At 43.9% G+C, this 14703-nt stretch overlaps 1 protein-coding gene and 1 long non-coding RNA gene across 2 annotated transcripts in view; one reads left to right on the plus strand and one right to left on the minus strand.

The window, feature by feature from the left end:
* LOC137312864 (uncharacterized) overlaps positions 1-14703 on the plus strand; it is a 1008715-nt gene that overhangs the window by 521870 nt on the left and 472142 nt on the right. The window lies entirely within an intron of this gene.
* Positions 6814-14703, minus strand: part of LOC137312877 (probable G-protein coupled receptor 139) — a 46974-nt gene continuing 39084 nt past the window's right edge. The window contains exon 5 of the mRNA XM_067979257.1: positions 6814-7275. Within this exon, the coding sequence (XP_067835358.1) occupies positions 6814-7275 (462 nt within the window). The remainder of the gene's footprint in view (positions 7276-14703) is intronic.

Raw genomic sequence — 14703 nt, forward strand, 5'->3', positions numbered from 1 at the left:
TATGAGGTCCTTCGGCTAGGGTTTCCGCAGCTCGGAGGAAGTAAAAAAGCTGGGCCTCAACGTTAGTAACCTTTGCATTTCTCCCAGTGCAACACGCCAGTGAGGAGAGAAATAGGAAGATAAGACAGGGTAATGTGTGACTAAAGACATGTGCAAGAGGGAGGGTTTCAGATACTTGGAGCATTGAGACCAGTTCTGGGAGAGAGGGAACACGTTCAAGATGGATGGGTTGTACCACAAACGAGCTGGTACCAATGTACACATGGGAAGGTTCACAAGTGGTGGGGGGAATTGAACTAATTTGGAAGGGGGATGGGCAACAGGATGTAGCATTAGAAAGGAGAAACGAGGTGCACAAAGGATTGAGAGAGAGAGATAGCAGTAGAGTAAGAAATAACACATTATTATGTGGGATCAGACTAAGAGAGAAGACGAGAAGGTCGAAGATAGATTTAGAGTGGATGTGTTTAAACCCACGAAGCGTGGTAAATAAGGTTGGTGAGCTGCAGGCGCAATTATTCACATGGGAATATGATGTGGTAGAGGTAACAGAGACCTGGCTCAAAGAAGTGCAGTAATGGGTACTAAATATTCCTCGATACAAGGTGTTCAGGAAAGACAAGAAAGAGGTGTGTAGGGGGAGGTAGTGGCGGGGGTGGCAGCATTGATTAAGGAGAATATTGCAGGGCTGGAGCGAGAGGGTGTCTTTGAGGGATCAAGGATTGAGTCTCTTTGGTTAGAGTTAAGAAACAATATAGGTGTCATTGCATCACTGAGTTTATTCTATAGGCCAACAATTAGTGGGGAGGATACAGAGGAGTGAATTTGCAGGGAAATCACGGAGATGTGCAAGGACTATAGAGTAGTGATAATGGGGGACTTCAACTATCCGAAAGGCTGGCTGTACTTAAAGTAGATATTTCACCCGATCCAGATGGGATGTATCCTAGGTTGCTGAGGAAAGGAAGGGTGGAAATTGCAGAGTTGCTGGCCATAATCTTGCAATCCTTCTTATATGTGGGAGTGATGCCAGAGGATCGGAGAATTGCAAATGCTACACCTTTGTTTAAAAGAGGGCGTAAGGATGAACTCGGCAACGACAGGCCAGTCAGTTTAACCTCGGTCGTGAGGAAGCTTTTAGAAATGATAATATGGGACAAAATTAATAGTCACTTGGACAAGTGTGGATTAATAAAGGAAACCCAGCACGGATTTGTTGAAGGCAAATCGTGTTTAAATAACTTGATTTAGTTTTTGATGAGGTAACAGAGAGGGTTGATGAAGGTAATGCGTTTGATGTTGTGTATATGGACTTCCAAAGAGTGTTTGATGAAGTGCCATATAATCGGCTTGTCACCAAATTTGAGCCCATGGAATAAGATGCGCAGTGGCCAGAGAGATACGAAATTGATCACGTGATAGGAAACAGAGAGAAGTGGTGAGTGGCTGCTTTTCAGACCAGAGGTAGGAATAATATGGTGTTCCCCAGAGCACCGTACGACTTTTTTGGATATATATTAATGACTTGGACTTGGGTGTACAGAGCACAATGTCAAAATCTGCAAATTACACAAAGCTTGGAAGCGTAGTGAAAAGTGAGGTGGATAGTAAAAGACTTCAGGAAGACATAGACAGGCTGGTGGAATGAGCGGACGTATGGTAAATTAAATTTAATGTCGAGAAGTGCGAAGTGATATATTTTCGCAGGAAGAACGAGGAGAGGCAATAAAAAACTAAATGATACAATTGTAGGCGGGGGTGGTGCAGGAACAGTGCGATCTTGGGGGATATGTTTAGAAATCTTTGAAGGCGGCAGGACAGGTTGAGAAAGTGGTTAAAAAGCCCACGGAATCCTGGGCTTTGTAAATAGAGGCAGAGAGTGCAAAAGCAAGGAATTTATGTTGAGCGTTTATAAAACACTGCTTCGGCCACAACTGGAATATTGTGTCCAATTTTGGGCACTGCACTTCAGGAAAGATGTGAAGACCTTAGAGAGGGTGCAGAAGCGATTTACTAGAATGGTTCCAGGGATGAAGGACTTCAGTTACGTGGATAGACTGGAGAAGCTGGGGTTGTTCTCCTTCCAGCAGAGGAGGTTAAAAGGAGTTTTGATAGAAGTGTTCAAAGTCATGAAGGGTTTAGATAATGTAAATAAAGAGAAACTGTTCATATTGGCGGAAAGTTCGAGAAACAGAAGACGCAGATCGAAGGTGATTGGCAAAAGAACCAAAGGCGACAGGAGGAAAAACATGTTTATGCAATGAGTAGTGATGACCTGCAATGAGATGCCTGAAACTGTGATGGTAGCAGATTCAATTGTGGCTTTCAAAAATGAATTGGAGAAATACTTGCAGTTGAAAAAAAACGTGCAGGGCTACGGGAAAAGAACGGGCCAATCGGACTAATCGAGTTGCTCTTACAAAGAGCCGGCACGGGCTGGATGGGTCGAATGGCCTCCTTCTGTGCTGTAACCTTTCTATGATTACATGATTCTATGAACTTTACAATCTATTGAATCTGCTTCCACCAACCTTTCTGGCAATTCCAGATCATAACAACTCGTTGCTTAAAAAGTCACCTCATTCCCCTATGCTTCTTTTATCAATTATCTGAGAATTTTGATTCATCCTTCATACGAACGAAACAAGGGCTAAGAACTAACGTTATTACAAAATGAAGGAAACTCTATTACATCAACAGACATGAAGTTCGTCAGACTAACACTTTCGTTTCAACACCAGCTATTGGGAGGGTTGCGAGCTGCAGTGTGGATCAGATTTTTCTGTGTTCCTCCATTCGTACAAGTGTACATTGTTAGATGTCCCTATTCTTGGTCCTTTCTGTACTGCAGGCTGCATTTTTCCAATGGTCAATGTCACGCTGCCTTGGTCCCGACCGCTGATGTAAAAAGGGCAGGTCTACAAGGTCAGGAGATTCCATCCACGCTGAATGGGAAATGTGAGGTTATTCACTTTGGTAGGAAGAACAGAAAAGAATATTTTTAAATGGTGAAAAATATTTAATGTTGGTGTTCAGGCAGATCTGTATGTCCTCGGACAAGAAAAACAGAGTTAGCATGCCAGAACATCAAGCAATTAGGAAGGGAAACGGAATGTTGGCCTTTATTGCAAGTTTGTAACAATTGCAGCAATACTTCCTTATAGTCAGGAAATCTTGCTACAGTTGTACTGGGCTTTGGTGAGACCACACTAGGAGTACTGTGCACAGTTTTGTTCTCCCTTTCTCAGGAAGGATATACTTGCCTTTAGAGGCGGTGTAACGAAGGTTCACTAGATTGATTCCAGGGATGAGAGAGTTCTCCTATGAGGAGAGGTTGGATAAAATGGGCCTATTTTCTCTGTAGTTTAGAAGAATGAGATGTGATCTAATTGAAATATATAAGATTCTGCAGGAGCTTGAGAGGGCTGATGTTGAGAGGTTATTTACCCTGGCTGGAGAGTCGAGAACTAATGGGCATAGTCTCAGAATAAGTGGTCGGCCATTTAAGACTGAGATGAGGAGAAATTTCTTCACTCTTCACTTTGGAATTCTCGACTCCAAAGGGCTGGGGATGCTGAGTGTTTGAGTACATTCAAGGCTGAGATCCGTAGATTGCTGGACACTAGGGTCCTCAACGGATCAGGCAGGAAAGTGGAGTTGAGGTCGATGATCAGCCATGATCTTAATGAATGGCGGAGCAGGCTCGAGAGGCCGTATGGCCTACTCCTGCTCGGATTTCAGATGTTCTGTCTGCATGATCTGGGTAAAGGTAACACTGGAACAACATTTTCAGGTTTGATGGCACATCGGGGAACAATGCACCTGGAACCGAATTAAAAATCACCGTAGTGGTGCCTGGGGAAGCACTGACCAAGTTGTGACCAAGTTGTGACCAAGTTGTGACCACCCGCTGCTGGCCTTGTATTATTGATGCCATCCAACACTGCAGGGGACATGCGCCAGTCTGCTTTGAGCAGATGCATCAAACAAGCCTCTGACTGGGGTTTGTCAGAGGAAATTTCTCAGAGTTATAGAATCTTATAGTTCAGATTTCCACCCAAGTACATACTATGGATGATTGCATTGGCATCATGGCTTCGACTGAAACTTGGCTCAAGGTTGGCGACACCTTGGGAATAAAGTAACAGGTGTTGACTATTCACCCCCTCGAGCCGTTCTTTTAGATTCTGGCTGATCGCCATCTTAACTCAATTTAACCGCCTTTGATCCAAATCCCAATGTCGTCACTGGCGAGCGTGTCCTGACAGCGTTTGACTGGTTGAACGTCCTTCATTTGATCCACCACTTCGAAGAACGAACTACAGACTGTCCCTATCCTGGCACAATCTCTGGGGGTTGAACAGACTTCATTTCCTCTCCAAAGGTCTTTTTTCAGAATGAGGGTGTGTGAATTTTGATGACTATGACAACGGTGATGAGGAGGTGGCGGAATAGTGTGAAAATCCTCACTGGTCCCAGGTTATGGTCAATACGATGATTTTGGTGATGACGCTGAAAAGATGTGAGAAGCCAATTGTTGATTTTTGACTTAAAATGGTAACACAGCAGCGCTCTTGCGGGATTTAAACTCGTATTTCAATTAGTTAAAATACCGAAGCGAAAATCAAAACTCCTGAACCGACACGCACTGCTCAACTAGGATCATCTTGGTCACTGAGTAGCTGTTGAGGAGATTATGGATTCCACCTGCAGACAAGGAGTCGCTGATGGACATGTTCAGGCTGGAATTGGGGGCAGTGAATGGCGGAAGGTAACGGCCAATAGCGTGGGACAGGTGGGAGGCGTGGATAAGTGGGAGGTGGAGTTGAAGCGGCTGGAAGTGGAGGATAGATTGGGCTTGATATTGGGGCAGCTCGGAGTGGTGGGTAAGTATGAGGTGGAGGTGAGGCAGCGACAAATGAATGATAGGTTGGGGTTTTGCTGGAGATGGTGGAAGTGATGCGTAGTGTGGAATAGCACAGGGGCGGTACTCAACGGTGGATAAAGTGGAGGTGGAGGAACAGATGTTGGTGACTATTCTTTGAACAGGTTGAGCGACAGGCGTCAGATGGACTAGACTCATTCTGTAATACTGTAACTACAGCGGAATTGCCTGATGGTCCCTACTCCTGTAAAATCTGGACCATTGTTCATCTATAATTCCGCTACAGCGCTTTCTAACTCCTCCACCCCACGACTTATCTTTAGCAGAACTTCAGCACGTGGAATCCTACTTGCTCTAACCTGTGCAGCAAGTGTCTCAACTTTATCTCTTTTCTCTACCTTTATATTTAACTCTTTCTCTGCCTTCCCCTTCTCATCGTGCATTTCCATCTCCCTATCCTCTTGTTGCTGTTTATTTCATTCCTTCAATCTTTCTCACTCCTTTCTGAGACCATTATTGGACTCGGATCTCAGCCACGAGCAGCAATGTAATTTTGGTTCTCACCTTCCTCGAGATCTGCAGAATGTCCTTTTTAATGATACAGGCTAACTCAGTCAGGGGGCTATGTCTTTCCCAGAAGATCACTGATCCTTAGAGATGTCTCGCCATGGTGCACCGAGTACACATCTATATATTCGCCTAGTTCTTCCACATTCCCCAATCAGCTCGAAATTGGTCTGACGAGAGATGGCCCGACCCAAATCAGACATTCAAAAACCCAATGAATTCCAGTCCAGACAGCTCGCCAGTTAGGTTGGGTTTGTGGGATAGTCGTTGATCTTTATCATTAGTACAAATTCGGGGACTCGTAAATAGTGTGACGGATGGTTAATATATTTTCTTCATCAATTCAATGATAAAACCCATCTTATACCCAGTACTGTTCATAATCTTGCATTCCCACACTCTCTCTAGATTACCTGGTCTTATGCCCATAACATTTCTCATCTGTTCCGATCAACTGTTAGTGAATAATATCTGTCATACACGAGGCCCTGACCTCGTCCTGTATGTGACCTCCTACAACTACAGCAAAATTAGTTGGAGTGTGTGTGTTTTACATTAGAAAATGCTCATTAGCGCCATTTGAGAAAGAGCGACTTGTATTTATTCCGCGCCTTTCACGACCGCAGGTCGTTCGAAAGCGCTTCACAGCCAATGAAGTACTTTGGAAGTGCAGTCATTGCGGTGCTAATGTAGGAAACGCGGCAGCTAATTTGTGCACAACACGGTCCCACAGACAGCAACGTGGCAATGATCATGTGTTTTAGTGATGTTGGTGGAGTGATAAATATTGTCCAGGACTCTCCCCTGTTCTTCTACGTTATCGCGCGGTGGGTTCAATCAAGTCCACCTGAGAGGTTTAGCATCTCATTCAAAAGACAGCAGCTCTTGACATAACAGAACTCCTTAGTACTGCCCGTCCGACAGTGCAACGCTCCCTCAGCACTGCCCATCCGACAGTGCAGCGCTCCCCAGCACTGACCCTCCGACAGTCTAGCGCTCCCTCAGCACTGCCCCTCCGACAGTGTAGCGCTCCCTCAGCACTGCCCCTTCGACAGTGCAGCGCTCCCTCAGTACTGACCCTCCGACAGTTGCAGCGCTCCCTCAGTACTGACCCTCCGACAGTGCAGCGCTCCCTCAGTACTGACCCTCCGAAAGTGCAGCGCTCCCTCAGTACTGACCCTCCGACAGTTCAGCACTACCTCAGTCCTGCCCCTCCGACAGTACCGCGCTCCCTCAGCACTGCCCCTCCGACAGTGCAGCGCTCCCTCAGTACTGACATTCGACAGTGCGGCAGGTACTATCGGCTCGAGTGGAACATCAACCAGGATTGAATTCTGACGCTGGAAATTCTTCCATTCATCTCAGTTTTTAATGAATTTAACAATTATAGTCATGGGATATTTCACCACATTCTTCAACTGCTCTCTGAATTTAGTCTGGGAAACTGCATAAATACAAGTGTTTGTGCAGCAACTCAGGAGTTGGAGCATGAATCCAATTTCTAGTACAAAAAGAGGTGGTTCGAAAGACATATAACCAAGATACCACATTCGCTGCGCTATCGAACACATCATAAACAGCGCCCATAACAGGATGAAATTCCCTGAGATAACGAACAGTAAAATGATGGATTTCCTTCGGCTCACCATCTCTGGGTCTCTGGGGTTCTCCCCACTGTCGTGGCCCCGGAGTCTCCTGCGGGCTCTGCTGGCCACTAAAATGTGTCTGACGGTGAAAACATTGAGCAGCAGAATCAGAACAAATGGGACACACGGATTAAGGATATAATGAAGGAGTTCGATTGCTGTCCATAATCCTGAAATCTTAACAAGGACGCTCACATAACAAAACCAGGGGTTATTATACATCGTGTACCAAGGTTGATACATAAAGTACCAGAAAATGTTATTTAAACAGTTCACCACAGTCACTGTTCCGAGAATCACAGCCGCAGTCTTCTCGGTGCAATATTTAGTTTTTAGCTTCTGGCAGCAAATGGCCACAAATCGATCAAAGGTGAAACTAACTGTGAACCAGACAGAACAGTCTGTGGCTGCGTACAGCAGGACGGCGTGAATATTGCACACGGGAATGAATCGCACAAAGCTTATTTGATGAGCAATCCGAATCTGCCTCAATATCAGATCGGTGATAACGACCAGTAGATCCGCCGCTGCCATGGCTACCAGATAACGAGTGTCACATTTGGTGAGTCCGCTCCTCCGAAATGTTGAATTAAACGATAAAAGTTGCTTTCGTCGCTCAGCCCAACGTTGCCTTGAACGGCGATCGCCAAATCGCTGTATTTACGTCATTAATCGCGCCGCAGCACCTTACGATTGGACAAAAACAGCAAATGAAGTATGAGGCAGCAAGAAATGACTGAGAAAAGTCACAGACTTCAGCCTCTCAGCTTCTCACTCTCTTTTTCTCAGGCTCAGTCCTTTGTCCCTTTTCAGTCGTTCTTGCTTCTTCTCCTTCCTGTCTTCCTTACTTCTATCCATCACTGCCTTCTTTCTTTGAAAAATGGCGCTCCTGCCATCTGCAACAAGCGGTTTGATGATTTTTGACGAAGAACAAAATTCTAGTGATGCTTAACTGAGATTCGAAACCCGGATTTCTCAATTGGTAATCAGTGAAAGCCCCAAAGCGAGATTCACACCCGGAGATCAACGAACGATTGGCAATAGATCCACGCGGCCACGAGAAAATTTCGCTGCCACCCACAGCCGATCAGCCATCCTTTCAAACGGTTCTTATCCATCAAATCTCGCTTTCTATTCCATGTACAGCACCATCGATTTGTGCACTAATTATTTCAAGTGAGCAATATCACCAAATATTGAATGTACAACATGTCTTGTCCAGTAAGACTACCTAAAATTTAAATGCTCTGAATCCACATTGTCGTTTGTGTGAGAATAGGTACTCCAGGTAGACTAGCGCTAATACTCATTTCCTAATGTAAAACACACACACATTAAACTATTCTGCAGTAGTTGTGGGAGGTCACCCAAAGGAGCAGGTCAAGGCCTGGTGTATCACAGACATTACTTACCAACATTTCGTGGGAAGAGATGCGAAATGTAATAGGATGAGACCAGATAGTGTGGAGAGAGTGTGGGAATACAACAGGATGAATAGGGCTAGAAATAAGATCTACTGCCAGGGGATAAGGAAGAGAGGGTCATGACTGATATCCATGGTTTCTCAAGCAGAGACCGATGAACAAATGATTGATGTTGTTGCGCAGACGAAATGAAGGGGAAGCAGCAACACAGTCGCTTGCAAAAGTATCAATACGATAACTTTGGAAAAAGCTGACATGGATGTGGGCGCCGTGGCTCAGTGGTTAAAGCACCTGTCTTGTAAACAGGGAATCCAGGGTTCAAATCCCAGCAGTGCCTTTAGCTCGTTTTGTTTCTTTGCTCCCATTTTCCAACCGTTGTGTTCCAGAGAGCAGCGAGGCCTCCTCCTGTTCCTAATGTTCATGTTGTCCTTGGCGTGAACTATTATAATACCACATAAAACATCAAAGTGAAACTCTATGGAATGGATAATAATTGAAATTAATGAACGGAGCAGAAACTGGAATCCCCACCGCAGCCCACAGACTCCTGGGGATGTGAATTTCCGTAGAGCTTCTGCTTCATACTTGTCACAACCTATTCCGATATCGTCCAGGTCCCGATACCTCGGGTAGCGCTCTTCAAATAGAAAGGTGTCAGTTTCATCATCATCTGTAACCGTTAAAGTTCTTCATTTCAATGAAACCGACGTTATTTCAAGCCCTTGTCTATGGTTACATTAGTCCACCTGAGGTGTTCGGGCAAAGCCTTATGTCTTCCCGCCCGAAAGACATAAATTCCTAATTGAAGAAAGAGCCTGAACGGCCACATTCAAACAGATGGATAAATGGTGCAAGAGGGAAGGCTTCAGATTCCTGGGACACTGGGATTAGTTCTGGGGCAGGAGGGATTTTTTCAAAATGGACGTGTTGCACCTCAACAGAGCTGGGACGAATGTCCTCGCGAGGAGGCTAACTAGTGAAGTGGTGGAGCGTTTAAACCAAATTGGCAGGGGCATGAGCATCAGATGGAAACAATGGAGGGGGGAAGCAACGAACACAGAGGATTGGGAAGGTCAAATAACACTAGATTAAAAAGAGAGTTCAGAAACAGGAGATATCAGACAGGGTCAAATCCAAAGCAGTCTAAGATGAGTTTGGAGTGCATGTGCCTAAATGTACGTAGCGTGGCAAAACAGGTTGGTGAGCTGCAGGCTCAAGTCGCTTAATGGTTCTATGATTTTGTGGCAATAACAGACACCTTGCTCAATGAAGGGGAGGACAGTGTACTTAATATTCCCGGCCACAAGGCATTCAGGAAAGATAGGGAAGTGAAGGAAAGAGAGGCAGTATTGATCGAATGCACTAATATAGCACTGGAAAGGGATGATGTAGTCGAGAGTTCAAAGACAGAAACTATTTGTTTAAAATTATGATACAATAGAGAAGCTATTACGCAACTGGATGTAAACTGTAGACCACCAAATAGTGGGAAGGAGATAGAGGAGCAAATTTGGTGGCAAATTACAGAACGATGCAAGAACTATAGAGTTCTGATCACGGGGGATTCAATTGTCCCAATATAGAATGGGACAGTAAAGAGTGTAAAGGGCAAAGTGGGGAAGGAGTTCCTGAGATGTGTACAAGATAACGTTATGGGACAGGGTGTTTCCAGCCCACCGAGTAAGAATACAATGCAGGGTCTATTTCTGGGGAATGAAGTTGGGCAGGTGGAGCATGTTACAGTGGGGCAGAATTTGGCGAACACTGATCATAATATCATTAGGTTTACAATAATTACGGGGAAGGTCAAGGACGAGTTGGTTTCCGGTACAGAGTGGACACATCACTGAGAGGTAGAAAGGAAGGGCATGGAAAGCGAGAGATCCACGCATGACTAAAGATACGGAGACTAAAATGAAAGAGAAAAAGGAGGCTTATGACAAATGTAAGGTTCATAAAACAGTAGAGAACTAGGCTGAATACAGAAAGTACAGAGGAGATCTAAAAAAGGGAATAAGAGGGGTAAAGAGAATATGAGAATAGATTAGTGGCTCACATAAAAGGGAAGACAAAAGTATCATAATTGTATAAATATGAGAAGTCAAAGGAAGGGTGGGACCGATCAGGGACAATAAAAGGAGATGTTCTTGTGGAGGCAGATAGCATGGCTGAGGAACCAAATGAAAACGTTACATCTGTCACACGTCTGATCACAAAGGGGGAAAAGAAGGCAATTACAGGTCAGTCAGCCTAACGTCGGCGATGGGGCAACATTTAGGGACAATAATCTGGGACAAACTTAATTATCACTTGGAAAAGGTTAATAAGATAAAGTCAGCACGGATTTGTTGAAGGAAATCGTGTTTGACTAACTTGATTAAGTTCTTTCATGAAATAGTGGAGAGGGTTGACGAGGGTGGTGCAATTGTTGTTGTGTAAATGCACTTTCAAAGGGAATTTGATAAAGTAACACATAATATACTTATTACCAAAATTAAAGCCCGTGCGATTAATGGGACAGTTGCAGTGTGAATACAAAATTGGCTAAGAGACAGAAAGCAGAAAGTAGTGGTGAACGCTAGTTTTTCAGACTGGTGGGAAGTATACAGTGGTGTTCCCCAGTGGTCAGTATTAGGACCACAGTTCTTTTTGATATATGTTAATGACCTGGACATCGGTATGGATGTTATAATTTTAAAGTTTGCAGATGACAGGGAAATGTAGCAAACAATGTGGAGGATAGCAGCAGACTTCAGGAGGACATAGACAGACTGGTGAAATGGGCAGACTCATGGCAGATTAAATTTAACACAGAGAAGTGCAAGGGGATATATTTTGGTTGGAAGAATGAGGAGAGGTAATAAAAACTAAATGGTACAATTTCAAAGAGGTGCAGGAACAGAGAGAGCTCGATGTGCACATACACAAATATTTGAAAGTGGCAGGACAAGTTGAGAAGGCTATTAAAAGGCATAGGGGATCCTGAGCTTTATTATTAGAGGCATCAAGTTCAAAATTAAGGAAGTTATACCAAACCATTAGAAAACTCCCGTAATGCCGCAACTGGAATATTGTTTTCAATTCTGGGAACCACACTTTAGGAAAGATGTCAATGCTTTAGAGAGGGCTCTGAAGAGATTTAATAGATACTCGGGATGATGCATTTCAGTTATGTGTAGAGATTGGAGAAGCCGGGGTTTTTCTCCTTAGAACAAAAAAGGCTAAGGGGAGATATCATAGAGGTGTTCAAAATCGTGAACGGTCATGAGGAAACATTTTTTTTACACAGCGAGTTTTAGTGGTCTTAACAGCAGTGCTTGAAAGGGTGGTGGAAGCAGGTTCAATCGTAACTATAAAAAGGGGAATTGGATGAATACTTGAAATGAAAACATATAGAAATGTACGGGGAAAGAATAGGGGAATGGGACGAAATGGATAGCGTTTTCAAAGAACCGGCAAAGGAACAATGGGCCGAATGGCCTCCTCCAGTGCTGAAACATAATATGACAATATGATACCACGTGTTTTCATCGCGGGAAGCAATGCAAACCCTTGAAGCATGTTTGAGAATTCTTGGTATTGAGTAGGTGCATCGACAGGAGTGAACCATGTCACAAAACAGGAGGGAAATTGAACCTCCTTCTGTTTAACGTGTTGCAGTGATGCTGTCAGAGTCCGGCTTACTGTATATTGTTAGATAGAAATATGAACATAATATTGCACCAATCGTTGGGCTGTTCCATTTGAAAATACTTGCAATATCCTTTGGAATTAATTAGTGCAGCACAAACATCACAGTGAAGGGAATTGGGGGCTGTCCGAATGACTGGAAGTAATGTCAATGCTGCTGTTCCCTGATCCCACTGGATGTTTCCCTCGATTATAAATAATGATTTTCTCTTAATCTCTCATCTCACAGAGTCAGTTGGAGCCGTGTGTCCAGCGTCAAGATTCACCATCACTTCTCTGACAGAATGAGAGTTCCATTCGCCGTGTATCCATTTACCGTGTTGCCGCCAATTATACAGACAGTAATGATTTACTATCCGATTATAGCAGCCATTGGAGTCCCCGGTAAGTTATTATATTCATTTCCTAAATGTATGATTCAGAATTTAACCGTATTACGACTCTTATCTCGGTAACTGTCCTTATTTCACTGTGTTTTTTCCAAGTTAAATCAAAGGCAGAAATTCAGTGACTGTATTTCCCGCTCTATCTTGTTCCTTGACTGATCATTCTATTGACAGTATAATGTTATTGTTCATCTCCATCAAAAGCTGCAGCTTATTTTGATCATCAAATGAGTTTCAAATTGATGCATTTTTAACTGAGAATCCTTGCAGTTTGTGATACAGTGGATATATTTAGATTTAAAGTTATTTCCCGTGGTCCCAAAAGACTCCCTCTCCTCTCCTCCTTCCCCTCATCTAACACTCGGCAATATCCGTTCAATACCTGCACAAATAACAGATTTCTTCTCCTCTGCTCCTTCCCCTCATCTAACACTCGGTAATATACGTTCAAGAACTGGACATATAACAGACTCCCTCTCCTCCCCTCCTTCCGCTGATCTAACGCTCGTTCATATCCGTTCTAAACCTGGACATATAACTGTGAATCCGAACAATCAGGAGTGGGATTTGTTCAATCCCATTAATCAGAACTTTCAGACTGTTTTCGGTCTTTTCCCACCAAAGTGTTGATATTATTCCTGGTGATCACAATCCATTCCCAGGGTGGGTTTGTGCTCCACGTAGAACACTGATTCTCCCCCTGATCTTCTCCCATGAACGGTTGTCAGCCTGAAATCTGCCACCTCTTCAACCAACGGGCCGGCATTTTGCTGCCCTCTGCCGGTGGGAAGCAGCTAGTTTATGTCAGACCCCTTTCTGTCACGATGCAGGTGAGATTGGGAATCCAATGCAGTGATAGAGCGATTGAAACACGGAGCGGCGCTCCATGAAACTGTCCTGGGTTTGACCCGATTTGAGAAACCCGTTTCATCCTCCAACACCTGTATTTTACCCATAGCATCGATTAGATGCCGGGTTATGGCCCCTTTATACTAACCGGACACTTTTATCAGTTAGATCACTCACTTGCAGGTTGATACACCTGCTGCACTTTTAGCAAGTCTGTCCGCCCGGTCAAAACGCTGCTCGATACAAATTCACCTTTAATATCACTCAGATCCTTAGAGTGAGAGGATTGTTCTGATCGCATTTTGCCGCCCTGTCCCCATATCCCTTCATCACCTCTTCCTCCATCCACCTGTGATCGGATAAACCATCAATATTTCGGCTGTTTGATTATAAAACTGTGAAGTCTGTTTAAAGATGTTGCTCAGTAAGAACCGAGTGAAGTGAGTTGCCTGACTGTCCCTCTGACTGTCACCAGTCTTAATGTCAATGCAGCCTAATACTCCCACTGGAAAAATCGCGCCTCTATTAATGAGGGTTTCTCTGAATATATCAACTTACAGGGTCAGTTGTAGCTCGGTGTTCCGCACCCAGAGTCACCATCAATTCTCAGACACAAATAAAGTTTAATTGATTGTATATCCGTTCGCCGTGTTCCTGTTCTCCAGGTGGTGTTTGATGTTTGATTCAGAACAATTACTTACTTTATGAATCAGGGTTTAAATAAATCAATGTTCTTGTTATGTGTCCGATAAGTTGTTGTTTATTCTGAAGCATTTGTGTTACTGTTTCTCTCTCAATGTCAAAATTTCATTGAATATCAAATCTGCGTTTCCCCCCACCTTCCTTTTGTGATATTTTCATTGGGATCATAATGTACTTATAATGTCCAGCAAAAGCTCCAATCTGTTACAATCATTGAACGTGCTGTCAGCTGGTGTAATTTTATCTGAGAATATCTTCAGTACTGTGTGAAATGTTATATACCCCTAACTCCACATTCTCAAGTTATGCTACAATGTCAATTATTTCCGTGCTTTTGATAGTTTTCGCTCAAGAGAACATTAGCAAAATTGCGAACGTCTAGAATTGGAGTTAAATTGTGACATGAGTCGGTCATTGGTTGTGAGATAGGAGACAGAAAGTAGGGGTCGATGTTAATGGAATGTTGTCTTTTATCGCCAGGGGGTTTAATTGAAAAGTGTGGAAGTGCTACTTCAGTTGTACAGAGCTTTGGTCAGACCCGATCTGGAGCACTC

Source organism: Heptranchias perlo, unplaced genomic scaffold (assembly GCF_035084215.1).
Source record: "Heptranchias perlo isolate sHepPer1 unplaced genomic scaffold, sHepPer1.hap1 HAP1_SCAFFOLD_44, whole genome shotgun sequence".
In the NCBI taxonomy this organism is placed as follows: domain Eukaryota; kingdom Metazoa; phylum Chordata; class Chondrichthyes; order Hexanchiformes; family Hexanchidae; genus Heptranchias; species Heptranchias perlo.